The sequence below is a fragment of the Leptopilina heterotoma genome, unplaced genomic scaffold (assembly GCF_015476425.1).
Source record: "Leptopilina heterotoma isolate Lh14 unplaced genomic scaffold, ASM1547642v1 Lhet_23, whole genome shotgun sequence".
Classification (NCBI taxonomy): domain Eukaryota; kingdom Metazoa; phylum Arthropoda; class Insecta; order Hymenoptera; family Figitidae; genus Leptopilina; species Leptopilina heterotoma.
The window spans coordinates 304,477-320,630 of record NW_025110948.1 but is presented as its reverse complement, the minus strand read 5'-3'; the positions used below and the strand labels follow the sequence as shown (position 1 = coordinate 320,630).

General features: G+C 31.3%; 1 protein-coding gene across 3 annotated transcripts in view; it reads left to right on the top strand.

Moving 5' to 3' along the window:
* The window catches only part of LOC122502460 (furin-like protease 2), a 381,086-nt gene that overhangs the window by 348,750 nt on the left and 16,182 nt on the right, over positions 1-16,154 (top strand). For all 3 annotated transcript variants that reach the window (XM_043612526.1, XM_043612524.1, XM_043612525.1), the window contains 4 exons: positions 6,463-6,567; positions 8,419-8,619; positions 14,242-14,536; positions 15,353-15,525. In XM_043612526.1, coding sequence (XP_043468461.1) covers positions 6,463-6,567; positions 8,419-8,619; positions 14,242-14,536; positions 15,353-15,525 — 774 coding nt within the window. The remainder of the gene's footprint in view (positions 1-6,462; positions 6,568-8,418; positions 8,620-14,241; positions 14,537-15,352; positions 15,526-16,154) is intronic.

Here is a 16,154-nt window from a genome sequence, read left to right as displayed (position 1 = left end):
GTGACGTGGGCGGAAATAAGACTCGTGTACATACACCACCACCCTTTGGAATAGAGTATTTATAGAATATCAACGAGCGGCACTTCGCTTTTGACAACAAACGCGATTATTTGTCTTCAGAAGAAGAGCTTTCAAACTTGGAACACTAAATTGAAATTCGATTCGACTTGAAAAATTTTTAATCGCTTTAAGCCTCTTTTTTCTCTTTTTAACTATTTTTTCTTTTTGGATACCTATTTTCATTCACCAGCTGTTTGGTCTCCGACATTCGCAAATCGGCATCGCTTCTTGCCGGGGTAAAGTAAATGAAGTAGGATAGCGTGGTTGGAGAATGAGAGCGAGAAGACCCGTAGCTGGAATGTTTTTCCAGTCATTACGCTCTCACAGTCTGATCCAGCATTCCATCCAAGGTTCCCAAGTAATAAGAGAAAAACAGAGACCACTGAATCGTTAGGGATATTCTCACCGAGAACTATAAGAATTTCTAGCAGAGACGATTCTCTCTATCTTCAGTTTAGCGCTTATTCTTCGATTTTCCAAAGTTTGTTATTGATCTTCTCTCACTGAACAAGAGAAACCCAGTTAAATTTTTTTATATTAATGAAAACTTGTGATTTTTTTTACTAATTTAAAATGAAGTGATGGAGAATAGTGAAAAACTTGTTTAACTTGGTAAAGTATCTCTAATTTAAAAATCTGTAATTAAAGTTAATAGAAGTAAACATTTTTTTCAATTTATTTTTTTCATAATTAAATTTTAGCTTTTAGTAATTGATTTAAATAAAATGGTCTAAAAATAAAATGTTTTACTTAATAGAAATTTAATTTTCCGTAATATAATTAACTTTATCTTTTAATTGTTTGATTTTCGTCTATATTTAATTCTTATGAGAATTTTAAATTAAAATTGATTACTTTAAATTCATTGACTAATTGAGGTCAATTAAGCTTGTCTGCGATTTAATTTTAATTTTCATGATATTTAACAAAAGACGATTTAACTAGAAATACCGACCTTGATTTAAATAGTTAAATTTCCTTTAATACTTAAATAATTTTTTATTTAGTTTGAAGTCTTCGTAAAAATTTTTTTGTTGAGAAATATTAAAATGCAATTTCCACTTAATTACTGAGTTCAATCTGTCACAAAATTTTCAAACACAATAACTTTTTTAATTCATATTTGATGATCCTCCCGAAAAGGGATTTCAAACAATAGATAGGTCAAATTTTGAATGTACAAAAACCAGAATAAAATCAAATTGGCAAATCTGATGCAAGCGCCCCTTAAGTGATGCTACTAAACTAAATCTTCCTGTTTGTTCTTCATCCATCCGTTACTTGCAAAATCAATGCAAATAACATTTTGAAAAAGTATTTTCAATTAGTTTTTTTTAGTTCTCACGTCTTTTGATCTTCCATGTAAACAAAGCGGAAAGTAATTAAAAGAGTTAAAATTGAGTCGAATTTCAAATTAAGCACTAAAAGTGTTTTCCCGATTCAGATTGCAAAAAACTCTGCTGTCTTATTGCTCCACGACGTCTGCAATAACAAACAATTAATTAAATAATAAAATGAAAAAAATAACTATTAATTTGATAAAGAAGAATGTCTCATTGAGAACCAAAAAAAAAGTGGATTCGTTCAAACGGCCTTATTCCTTAAGTAAATGTTTAAAAAAAGTATTAAATCTTCTTACCTGAATGAATAAGAAATAAGTTTAAGAATTTTTTCAGTCAAATTTGATTTTATAATTTAAACTAAATTCATAAAAAGAGAATTTGGAATATTTACTTTATTTTTTGCCACGTCTCGCTGTTATTTTAATCCTATAATCCGAGTTTAAAAGTTTTTTCGTTCGTGCTTTTTCATTGCATTTGAAAGTCAGTGTGGATTTGTGACCAGAATAAGATTTCCATCCTCATATTGTAAGTTACACTTAAAATTCTTTCCTTCTCGTATAAACTGAAAAGTAGAATAAAATATTGAAAATATACAAGCGACAGATATACAGAAAATCAGAAAGAAAAATCTTTCTTGAAAAATAAAAATAAAACAGCGTGAATTGATAATTCATTATTATAATACAGGTTTAAGAGTTTATTGATTTATTCGTTTTATGATCAATTTCACATAATTCAGGGAATTAAACTCAATGAATTGAAATGAACCGATTTGACTCAAGAGCAACTGGTGCTCTTCTATCTTCCAGAAAACGGGGGGGGGGGGGGTCAGTAATTAATCGAGAGATCAAGCCACAAAATGTTGGAACGAAATTTATCGGCAAGTCGCCAAATGCGGGACGTGTACGGCTCAGAAGACATACCTACAGATAGCTAGTTAAACGGAAAACGAGGCAGCAAGATAAGAGGCAAGCAGCAGAAGGTAACACTAAATCAAACAGCGAAAAAAATAAAGTTTTTGTTCTAACGATAACCTTTGGGTTTTAGTTGCAGTGTTGGGTCATTGTAACACAAGACGCGACGCCCAAGTGTCTGCGAATTTTCCACATTGTTCTTTACTCTCATGCCGTTCACGTCTAACCAATACCAGTATGTCTCAAAAGGGTATTCAATGTATCGTACCTCGCTGGAAATATCAGATAAAACCCCGGCCTCGAGTAACCTAACCGGACTTAGGTAAATGTCTGTATGGGGGCCAATTCAAGTGGAAAATGTTCATTTCGAAAGTGCACTCCTGGTGGACATCTCTCTTCTCTCATGTATATATATCTATATATGAAGGCAAACCACGTCGTTAAAGGAGTATGAGAATACTCCCTAGTGGTTCTCGGAGCCAACAAGTAATTGAGATAGTTTCACTGACGTTTGACGTAGTCATAAAAGCGACAGAAGTACTTATGACATCACACTCATCTAGTATCAACCAATTTAAGAATATTTACTACAGAATTTTTTTTCTATTAAATTTATTTGTGGTTGAATACTGGGCTAAAAGATTCAAAGAATACCGAATCCGAAAAGTGAACTTAAACCCGAATACACCGCCTAATTGCCATGTCCCCCTTTCCCACTGTTTTGGAAGTAACAGAATTGTGATCCAATAAATTTATTTGTGGTTGAATACTGGGCTAAAAGATTCAAAGAATACCGAATCCGAAAACTAAACTCAAATCCGAATACATCCCCTATTAGCCATGTCCCCCTTTCCCATTGTTTTAGAAGTAACAGAATTATTTTCGTATTAAATTTATTTGTGGTTAAATACTGGGCTAAAGATTCAAAGAATACCGAATCTGAAAAAGTAAACTCAAATCCGGATACATTACATAATTACCATGTTCATATTTCCCATCGTTTTGGAAGTAAAAATATTCCCCACCGTCAACACTTATCCCAATTCGAGTAAATTTTAAGATTCCCCGTTCAAAAAAATTTTCCCATTCCCACACGTGAATATAGTGACTAAGTTTAAATTAATTTACAATTTAGAAGATTAGTGATATGAATATATATAATAGCTAGAGATGATATTCAATAAGGGATAATGATGGTTGGATAACTGTGCATTTGATGCTCCTAGAAACGTGCCTCCCTTACATATGTCGTTATTCTACACCAAAATTTGATTAATTCATAATGCAATAAGGATTATATTCCAATCGAATGGCAAATGTCATTAGCTCTGTATTGAGAAATGAATGAATTATTCCAATTTAGATTCCCTATGTGAATCGTGAAACTAATTCATTATACTCGAAATGTTTGTGTATTCAATTGTCCGAGCGTGGTGCAAAATGATATTCATTACGCGAGCCTGTTGTATATCACGCCTGATTATTAATGTCAACCTGAAAAGTAAATGAGCATTGTTTTAATCATTGTTGACGATAACGATATACACAAAACCACAATTCAAACCCTATCGTTAATGAATAAAATAAGTTACTTATCATAAAAAGAACATAATTTAAACAATATACTCCATGTGCAGGAAATTTATATGAAATTGTACATATTATGCATATCTCATATTGCAATGTTTGAAACGAACAAGTTTCTCAATAGTAATAATAATAATTATTATTATTATAACTTGCCGCAAATACACATGTATTTTGTTAATATATGTTTATTCATATATATATTTTTGGGTATATTTAATATTCAACGTCAAGTGATATTTCAGTTTAGACTTTTGACATATTAAGGAGGAATAATTAATAAAAAGAGGAATATTTGGTTGCTCTCGATTTCCAGAAATGTTTATAATCTTTATGAATGTTGCATTAATTCCCACTCTGACGGATAAAATATTTATAAAGATATTAAAAGAAAATTTCAAAGTTATTTGAAGAACGACTTTTTTATAGAGAGAAAAAAGTTTCTACTCCACGGGGACGACATGATGTTCATGAATTTAAAAATTAAGATTAAACGAGCGCAAAATGGAAGCTGTGAAACTTATATAAGCATAATGGAGTTGTTATCCCGTTTTCTTGAGTTTGTAACACGTATGGTAATCATGGCGTTTATCATACGATCCAATTATGGCTCGACTCGTCCATTAGGGTGCTTTTAGTGCGGCACTGTCGGTCTTCAGTAAAGTTAAGGGATGCCAACGGGGGCTCAAGTGGTACGGAAAATTGCTAGAGAAACTTGGAAATATGCGAGAAAGAGACTCGCGAGGTCCTGAAGTTATATCGCTGTCGCCATAGTGAAACTAGCGAAGCATGTCCCATCACGATTAGAGTATATCTCAAGAGAGTGCGGAAGAGAGAAACCTTTCCGTCACACATGTTTTCACCAATCTTATCTTTCCTTCCCGCTCTCTCTCTCTCTATCTTTCCCTTTTTCATTCTCAACACCTCTTGCAATCTTTATAAGTGTTAGCAAACGTCAAGAAGCAAATTTAATCTTCTAGACTCTCTTGGATGTTTTGCGAGGTTGAAAACAGATATGTTATAATTTTATAATTTGTCTCATAATTTATTTTCCAAGATGAGAGGCATATGAAGAACGACATAGAAGGTTCATGGCAAGGTACTTATTTTCCTCATTCTTTATTCGTACAGTAAAGTTGATTTTCATTTTGCTTAAAAAAATTTATTTGTGGTTAAATACTGGGCTCAAAATTTTCCAATAATCGAAATATTATTTAATACTAAATTTACGTAAACAGTAATCTGTGCACACGGTAATTAACACATTTTCCATTTTGTTACGATAAGTAAATAATCATTATTGCCGTAACAAAGCTACTGTCAGTTAAATTCTGTAAATCTCTTTCATAATTTATTCGCCTCTCGATAGAAATAATGATTGTTCGATAAATGTTAAATTAAAATAAACTTTGCCATTGATTCACGAAATTGTTCAACATAGATTAGTGGAAGCTTAGTATTTATTCTTGGAAAAATTTTAAAATATTTAAGTTTAATTTGCTTTTGTTTCTCTTCTTTATCTACAGTAGTTCATTGTAGATTACTTAGCAACTTAAGGTTCAGGTTAATAAAAATCTTTTTGTTTTGATTATTTTCTTCAATAATAACTTGGCGCTAAAAGCTTAATTTTCCTTTAAAGTTCCCTTTAAAGGTGAACTTAATACAGTGTAAAATAATTAAATTCGTTAAAGTAAAAAATTAAACTAAAAGTTATAAAATCCTTGTTAAAAGGGTGAAAATATTCTTTTATTAAAAAAATCTTATTCATTAAAATTTTTTTCGTGTTCTTTAATGACCTGGAGTTTTTCCCCGACGACATTTAAAACAAAGTGAAAAATATGAAATTGAATTAGGAGAACATTTTAACTAAATTGGACGACTTTACACGAAAGTAAAGCGAGACTGGGAAAAAAAAAGGAAAAAGCTTATAGTCTCACTATTTCGTTTAAGATTTTAAGAAAATTTGTTTCGCTAGTGTAAACTCGTGTGCCTTAGGAGACGACAGAGTCTCCATCTAAAAAGATTCGCTCAAGCGCAATTTCTGCACCGTTTGGAAAATTGCATTCGACCAAGTTGTTGCGTTCAGATTCTCCTGGGAATTTGAGTAGACGGTACAACTCTTTTCTGTACGCTAGCCGAATACAAAATATCCAGCATCGTTCACTTAAAGTCGTACTTGTAATTAATACTTATATTAGGAAAATTAATGTCATATGGAAAATTTATTTTGAATAACATCTTTGCTAATAATTTCATGATAAATTAATTAATATCTATAACTTGTAAAAAATTTATTTGTGGTTGAATACTGGGCTTAAATTTTCAAGGAATCGAGAACTAACCCTACCCACAAATTGTTCCCTACCTTTTATGTTAGCCTGAAAAAAGTAATTATAAAAAGAAAGATGCTTTAAAATTTAGAAATCCGATGAAAACAATTTCTATTCTTTGACGTTAATTTATCTAGAAAACCATGAAATCCTGATGATTTAAATGTAAATTTACATAAAATTAAGTTTCTGCAATTAAAACATAATTTTTTTTAATTTCTGTTTTAGATTGGCGCTTTGACCAACTACTTTCATTTATCTCACGAGCGGCTGAGAAAACGATCCCCTGCTCCAAGCGATTATCATAATAAAAAACTCAGTGATGAGCCGGAGGTAAGTTTTATATTACATTAAGATTCTTTTTAATGTCTAGATGTTTTTATGTTGTGATTATGATTTATTCAAAAGTAATTAAAAAACACATTTTCTTAAAAATGATAAAATTTTATTTTATTTTAATGATAAAATAATAGTTTTCTTTTTGTAAATATAAAGAATTCTATGTTCACTGTTTCTTTATTATTTAACTTAAAACCGATTTTAATTATTCTAATTTTACGTCTCAGAAAAAGACTTGTAAATAACCAATTTAATTTTAAAACACCCCATTATTTCAAGAAGAGGGTTAAATTTCGTAGAAAAATGAATCCAAGATTTACAGGTGACGTTTCAGAACATTGCATTATGATAAGAATAGTTGACCCCTCGATTAATTGTAGACATATAACAAGGTGACACTTTTATATTCGAACTATGCTGATACTTTTATATTCTTAAATTTCTTAAATGATTTTCACGTTCAAATTATTCCTTGATATCAATAATTAGGATGGCTAAAGTTGCTCATCAGTAATTGATATGGTCGACAGAATTCTCTAATGGCCAAAGTAAAAACAAACAGTAATTAAAAAGAACAGTGAGTTTTAACTGTAAAATCGAGGGTGAATATTTATAGTTAGTCACGTGATAACGATAATGAATCGTTGAGACGTTAACTCTCTGAGTGGACGTCGATGTCATTAGACGGAAAACTGATCGGGGGTGACTTATTACAAACATGGATGGATATTGATAAATTAATGGTTATGCAGAAAAGTGGTTTGTTCAGAAAACACTTTAATTGGCCACTTGGCTAGGAATTTTTTCCAAATATTCAAAAGGCATATAGATTACTTACATTTTAATTATTAAGTCAAATTAAAATTATGTTTCAATATTTATTTTTCTAGAGGCTCTATGATATAACAAAAAAAAGAAATATTTCTTTAGCCTAGAGAACTTCGAATAAACATGATCCCCAAGCCTTTTTTGTATGTTATTAACTAATTTATTAGTTAATGAAATTTGAAATTTTCTCCAGAGTTTGGCATAATTATCTACGCTTCATCTTCTCAGGGAAATCAGAAGTAGACAGAAAACTAGTGCACGATTCAAACGAGGTTTTGACTAGGTTAAAACTTATCCTACTCAAAATTCAATTTTCAAAGTTAACCCACGAATTCATGCGAACCGTTCATAGTTAGGCTCTCGTTAACATTCATATGCCACTAATTGCACGTTCAGTAGCAAAGCACTGCGTTTCTACTTGAATGAAAAACACCGTGTGTCGGTTACATAAAGTACTCAGTCAGTTATAATTCAACAAATTCAAGATGAAGTCGTACGTGACTTAAATGAATCTTGGAAATTCAATTAATTTTCCTAATATATCAAAACTCTAATTAACGGTAATGGTAATTGAAAATGAATTGACAAATTGTATTTCAATTGCAATTACATCATAATAAATAGTTACGTTATCTACACTTAACTACCGAATCTAAGAATTTTGAACAATACTTGTGGTGCTTGAATTTTAAATAATAAATCTCTCTACTTAACGTCAAGTAATATCACTGAGGCTTTTAATCTTGTATTCTTACGCCAAAATAAGGAACGCAGTAGCTGAAAAGTTGCAGATTAAATTTAATTTTGAAAAGCGTTTTCGGCTAGCAACTTTTTTTTATCTTGACCTATAGGAATTGTTAGGCAGGACCAGGAAGTTCTCCTCTAATAAAATACATGGATTAGCTCTGCTCTATTAGTGGATTGACAAACTGGACATGAAAAGAGAATAAGTTTTAAGCTTGATATAAATTTCTAAATAAAATATTTTATGTTGATTGGATTTATTTTTTATTTCAGGTGCATTGGGTACAGCAGCAACATGAAAAGAAACGAAAGAAGCGCGACTTTCACGGTACTACATATACATTTTCCGAATACCCACATTTCTTGGACCGATTTGGTACGCAACAACGATCCTTTGCCCATCGACAAAGAAATCGAGAAATTTCTGTTCAAAATTTATTTCCCGATCCTCTCTATAAAGAGGAATGGTATATGGTAAGCGAAAATTTTTAAAGTTTAAAAAAAATATCTTTTACTCTTTATTTAGTAATATCAAATATAATTAATAATATTTTCATGTTAATATTGATACAGTAGTAAATTAAATTTCTGCCGTCTATTGATACATATTCTAAAGTATTTCATTAAACAGTTAATATTTGGGGTTTCCAATTTTAATTTGAGATAAAATAATTTATTAATTAAAATCCCAAGTAATTAATTACTTTACTAGAATACGGTATCACTAACAATAAGTATTTATAATACTGTGTGTCCATTATAACGTGTACATTATTAAATATAAATGACTACATGCTGAGATAAGCTATTTAGATTTCTATTTTACCTTTGTCATCATATGTACATTAAATTAATTTTAATAATAATGAAGCTCTTAACTTTCATCCCAAATTGAAATGTACACACATGCAATGCAAAGATTTAAATTGTTCAAGTTTTTCCCGAAAGAGAAATTAGAAAGCTTGTAAATTGAGAAAATAATAAATAATCATATTGCTAATAAGTGATAGCCCTTTCTTTTTCCGTTGGTAAACAAAGTTATTCGTAATAGTAAAATAAGTGAATAGAAGAAAAGAAGTAATGGAGAAGAAACTTTTCGTAAATAAATTTTAAGTTTTAATTCAATTGTTAATTTTTGCAAATGTATTGGTTAGTTGTTAAAATTGAGATTTTCACTGATTCGAAAGTTTTCATTATGTTTGGAAGAAAATCGACATCACTTGCTGTAACTAAAGTTTGAAACTCTCAAGTTCGGCAACTCATACCTCTTCATTATTAATAGACTCTATATAAACTAACTTGATTAACACTTTAGGAAGTTAATCGTCTAAGGCTAGGTCACCCTAAACTCGAAACGTAAAGTCTGGATCTCCTTAGATACTAAAATGCGGTTACTTGAGTCCTGCAGCAGTTTACTTAGATTTAGAAGACCCGAATACTTTACACCTGTAGTCACTTTCATACTTTATGACGTCTCGATTAATGGTCCTTCAAGAATCATCAATTTAAACACTGAATTGCCGTTTTTTAATTATTGAACACGTTCTTTTCGAAAGGGGGAATTTACGAGATAGATCTTGTAAGATTTTTTTTACCTGTGTACATGATGCGAATCTAGAGGTTTTATAAATAAATGGTTAGTAAAATTTACAAGGTTTTGTTAAAGTAAAAGAATGCTCTGATAGCTTTTTAGCTTGTTCTAAAATTGGGACTATAATACAGCTTAAAGCCACGCTAGCTGGGTCCTAAGATCGTCATTTTTTAGCCTTCTGATGGTGTTTGTAAAGTATTTACCAAGACTTCGTCGTCTTTAGTAAAGATGCTGATGATCGTCTTTCTCCTTTGTTTCTACATGCTTGGATCTTACTTCCTGTATGAGCGATGTTAGACCTTTAAGTCCCTCCTTGATTGTCATGTTGACATTCTCTTGCACCTCGCAGGAGTTTAGTATTTTACTGGCCTCCTCCGCAAATCTTTTAATGCTTACTGACTCCTCATTCCGTAGCTTTATGCATGCACCTCTTTCTTCGTTGCAGCTTGCGATGCCAAACTACAAGTTCAAATGCGTTGCTGAAAACAGACCTGGAACTGGATTTACCAACTGGCACTTCTCTTATTTATTTACCAGCTTGCACTGGATTTACTCCTTGCTTGGTCCATAATGATCTGTGACACCATCAAAGTTTTGTTGCCCTCCTGCATCCTTTGGCTACTTACCTCCGTCCCCAGGTTAGGCGCTTGATGACTGGAACCAGTGACAGTTTTGAAGAAGTCTGACCACTTTTTGGATCAGCATCTTCTTTAATATCTTCCTCTAAGCGATCCTCTGCCCCCACGAGTCCAACACCAAATGATCAGGCAGGATTCTTTCCTCACTTTAGTCAGAAAAGCTTTCCAGATCACCTGGTCTCTATAGTACCATTAGACTCAGGTACGAGTGCCAAATTGAGGATTTTTTCCAATACGCGAGTCAACTGATCTTTCTTCTAATTAGTCACCTCTTACGACACGCAGAAGACTACTTTAGGATTATTCGTCTGCCAATGTTCACACTGACAACTTCTTGTTTTTACAATTGTTATTAATATTTTTTGTTGTCTACTTTTTGATTTCACCTGATCACCCTTTAAGGGTTTTCTTAAGGGGATAGGCCACTTAGAGGCACACCCGAAGAAGGTTCAGCATCCCCACAGACGCCTGTATCCGTAAAGTTATTGGACCCATCTGGTCTAGTATTTCCAAATATTAGGAAATGGTTATCCTAGCCCTACGAATATTTTTAACACCCACTACTATCTGTAATCAAATTGCAAGCATTGTGCCATTAGATAAAATATCCATTCAGCAAAAAAATAAATGTATTTCTAATAAACTTAAAGTCGAAGAAGGTTCAATCATATAATATATTACTTTCCCAAAGCACCGTATTATCCACCCACAGTAGATTATTATAAGATCATAATATACGACTCCAAATATATCGGTGTGCGTGGTTTAGCTTAGACACAAAAAATAAAGGTTAGAACCTAACTCCCCCTATCTAAGGTCGTTTAATTCACGTGTGGGGGTAGCTAACATATTTCTATATGAGGTTGTGTTAGTAGCGACGAAGTAAGAGATTCTCGAGGGCCTTTTAGGATTTATATTTGACACATAACGTTCCGCCCTAGCTATATTTTCTTGTTCCAGACAATATCTTTCTTGTTTCACATCTTTCCTTTCAAAACATTTCTAACAAATTTTTTTTTCAAACTTGCAGAATATTTATGACTTTATCTTCATATCTCTTTTATTTTATTTAACTTTATAAGCCTCAAAGGATGATTGTAAAAATCTTGAATTTGAGATGGAAAATTATTTTGTCTTTTTCCACAAATCTCTCTCTCTCTCTCTCCAAAGGATATTATTCATGCCAAGACGGAGATTAATTTTCTCAATGAGAGTTTTCATTTAATTTTACGCTAAAGAAAAATTTTATTAGATTCAGAAAAATATGAAAACCGAGTTTAAACGTTGATAATATCCTGTAAGTTGAAAATTTATATAGTCTGTTAAAGTAAGATTTAGAAATTTAATATTTAATTTTAAAAGATTAATTTTTAAAACTTTAACTCACGTGTCCTTTGGACAAAAGAAATTGTAAAGGTAGTGGATTCCCCCTCTACTTAGTTATTGATTCAACTAAGAGGTTGAGAACCCTACTCTTAAGTAAAATGAGAAGATAGGAAAATTATTAGGATGTTTAAATTAAAATGCAATATTAAGATGAAAACAATTAATTGTATATTTTGCCCAAAAGTCCCTAATACAAATAATCTAATTTTTACGTGTGTAAAAGAGAGTACTTTGTATACGTGTGAATGAAATTGTAGTGTGTGTTATTTGGTGTAAGACTTTTACACTTACTACTCAGTAATTCAAACTCTTTGAAATAGTAATCTAATGAAGCGTTCTGACTTCGTAAATTTTAAGTTGTTTTTCCGGAAAACTAAAGAAATACCCAATCTAGGTTCACTAGATTGATATTTCGCCTTGATCTTTAATATTCTTTTTGTTACACAAAATTAAGACTTAAACCCCGTAAATAAAGGCTGTCTTTAAAAAATATATTTAAATTGATATTCTTTTAATAAAATTACTTTTTATTTTATTCTTGCTGATACTAGACTTTTTCAATATTCTCTTTTAATTCTTTTATTTTTTTATATCTCTTTCACGAATTCTTTATTCACTTTATTTTCAATATTCTTTTTCAATTCTTTAATTATTTTTCACTTGTCACTTTTATTATTTTTATATTTCAATATAACTTTTAAAATCAACCTTTCTTTACTTTTTTAATTATTTTATATTATTCTAAATTATAATTCACTTTACTGAATAAACTTTTTATTTAACCCTTATAATTTCTGAGAAAATTCCTTGCTCAGGGATTCCAACTTTAACTCTGATCTTCACGATCAACACGGCCAATTGCCGGACTTAGAATTGTCTGGCCAAAACTGTCGGCTACAACTACAGGTGACTACGACCTGGACTAAACTGCGGGCCCAAACTGACCGGGCTAACTGCCGGCTACAACGGCCTGGCTTAAACTGCCTAGATTTTCCAGTGTCAATCAATTTTATTGAAAGACGATTTAGTGGGGAAATCGTATGTTAAGTTTATTGCACTTGACTTTTGCCAAGCCAATTCTGCAAGCTTGCAGATTTAGGCAGTGGCGTGATCCGAGTTCAGTGACTTAGATGCACCACTCCTTATATTGAGCAATTTACTTTTCATATTTTCTAACTATTCCTCAAAAGGGTCAATAATCTGTTTGTCCAAGAAAAGGAATTTATTAAGAAATACCGTGTTATATTCTTAGGTTTTTCACCTCAAAATTGTGAAACTTAAAGGAATGTTAAATTTTATTATATCTATTATTTATATAGAATTAGATTTTTATCCGATTAAAATACTTTAGATTAAAATATTCAAAAAGAAGAATGTCCCTTTTGTGAAATTACAAAGGGTTGTTTTTGTGTAAATGTTTAAGATGTGTTAACAAAATCTTGTGTTGTTTGAATTAATGATGTACGTAATTTTAGTTTGAGTATAATTAAAAAAGGTATTACGAAAATTGACCTTTGCAAATCTAATAAAGATTTAATCGGTTAGTTAAAAAATATTAAAGAAAAAAGGTCAAAATGATACATAAATAAGAGGTAACAGAAGAGTAAACAAAGAAAAAAATTTGAATGGAATTTGGAAGAATAATTTTCTAAAGGAAATGTTTGAAAAATTATATAGCAAAGGGAACTATTGATTTTAGTCACTAATAGAATTTTCTCATGTTTCATCTTCTTCATGTTTCTTTTATTTTCTCTAACTCGTACATTCAATGGGTTCGTCTTTCATTTTCACATGATTTTCTTCTGTGTATTTTTCTTTGTATTTTTTTTTGCATTAAGACTAGTAGGAAAAAAAACTATATAGAAAAATATTCAAAGATAAAAGAGAAAATAAGCAAGAAAGAGTGAAGGCTCACCGACTGGGTACATTGTGTTTCGGACAATGCCACTCTATTGTCTCTTTCATCAACGCACGCGGTCGTCAACAATTGTACAAAAGGCGAAAAATATTTCAAATTTTGCGGAGTATATATTGACGAATAGGGTTTGTCACAATGACAAAGAGTGAATGCAATAATTCCAACAGAGCCGCGTATTCTATTAATACTAATTAGATCCCTAACTGGACATAAATATTATTCTCAAATGTTTTTCTACCACGTTGATGATTCTTCTTTTCTTTAGCTCTATTTACATTTGCAATCTATACTAATAAATAAAATAATTATTATTAACTGAATTACATAGGAAATAATTGTTTAATTAGAAGTGTTTCCGAAGGAACTAACTCTTTTCAACGGGGTTCGTATTTTTATATTCTTGTCCCTTCCTAATTTTAGGTTGGGGTTGGTTTTGGAGATAAATTGTCTCAGAGTGAAGGAAAAGTGTACCGATTGGATCCATGAAAAGGAAAATAGCGAAAATCTCATTAGGTACGTATGAAAGATCATCTGAGACTAACGTGTAATTCCTCTGCTTGCAGAATGGTGGATCGAAGGATGGTTACGATATGAACGTGGCACCCGCCTGGGAGAGAGGTTACACAGGAAAAGGTGTTGTGGTTTCAATTTTGGATGATGGAATTCAAACAAACCATCCAGATCTTGCCGCGAATTACGATCAGAATGCCAGTTATGATATCAATGGGAATGATGATGATCCCATGCCAAGGGACAATGGTGACAACAAACATGGTACAAGATGTGCCGGTGAAGTTGCTGCCGTAGCCTTTAACCAATACTGTGGTGTTGGTGTTGCATACAATGCCAGTATAGGAGGTATTGTCTCTTCGTTTCTAAACTGGAAACTATAGATACTGTCAATAAATTACGAATTGTATCCCTTCTAAATCGCAAAGAATAGAGAGTGAATCCCAATTTTTTGACCCTTTGCACACAAAAAAAGCCTATCTTTTATTCTCAATCACTTTACACCACAATACTCGAAACAATACTTCGGTATTTTCAAATCTTGACAAAAGAGAGATATCGCACAATTTTATCCAACTGAAAGCACTATTGAATTGCTTGTATTTTGTTCCCCCTATTTGGACCACTCAAAATCACTACAATTCAATTGCGATAGATCGCGAGCACTTATTTACAGTCTCTGCTTTTTGAAATAGATTATCAATTTCGTTCTATTTTATTTATTTATTTCCATCGGAAATGGAATTCACTTTTGAATGTATATAACTCTTTTATCGTGCAAGAATCACGGATGCATGAATCACTTTGGAAGACAATTAAATTTTTTTTACTAAATGTTGCGAATCGTTCTAAATAATAATAGTTCAATTTTTTTGTTATCGAATCTTTTTTATTTATTATTTTAACATTTCATAATGGAATATAAAAGATTATTTTAACTTTATTGAAATAATTTTCTCTATCGATATAATCCAGCACACATTTTCTTTCATTTTAATATATCAAAAAAATAAGTTGTTAAAAATGTTTTTAAAATAAAAATGCATAAACCACATCGTTTGGTCCTCTAAATGAAACATCGATATAAAAAATACTGCCCGGGTAAAATCGATATTTGAATATTGATAACTCATCACTATTTTATACTGTTTGAAATGGTTTCAGGAGTTAGAATGCTGGACGGAACAGTAAACGACGCGGTAGAGGCAAAAGCCCTGGGATTGAATCCTGATCATATTGACATCTATAGTGCATCCTGGGGACCGGAAGACGACGGGAAAACTGTTGATGGCCCGGGTCCTCTTGCTAGACGTGCCTTCATTTATGGAGTCACAAGCGTAAGTTTCCGTCATAGATGAAAGTTACTTTTTCCTTCAATATATGTATTTGACAGTAAAACTTGACATTTCTAAAGATATTTTATTATCTACTTACAGCTTGATTCAATTTTCTACATTTTTAAAACTTTTATGGGATAATAAACAATTCTATACTTAAATACTACCACTTGAAGAAAGGTCAAAGTAGTTAATTTAAATATCGGAAAATATCTTAAGAATCAATTTGGTTCTTAATATTTAAAAATTCAAAAATAGATTCCAATATTCAGACAAATTTCAAGTTTCGACGATAACTATCATGCTCATCAGAAGTAAAATCCCTTTATATAGAGTTTAATAACTTAATGCATATCTATATTCAATTTCAATTGATGTTTATTCAATTGTCATGTATTTTGGTATTTTAAATTAAATTTGGACTAAAACTTCATTTAATAGACTGTCAGTACGAACAATGAAATATGTAACGATTTACCACCCGCTTAAACGTGAACGATACAAATGTCAATTCTCTCACTATGACCATTTCTCATTGAAACATGTCATCACTTTACCATTTTTTTTTTAATTCATAATTTTTGATTGATATTTTTATATCGGTGTGAATAATATAGTTTTGAAAAGAG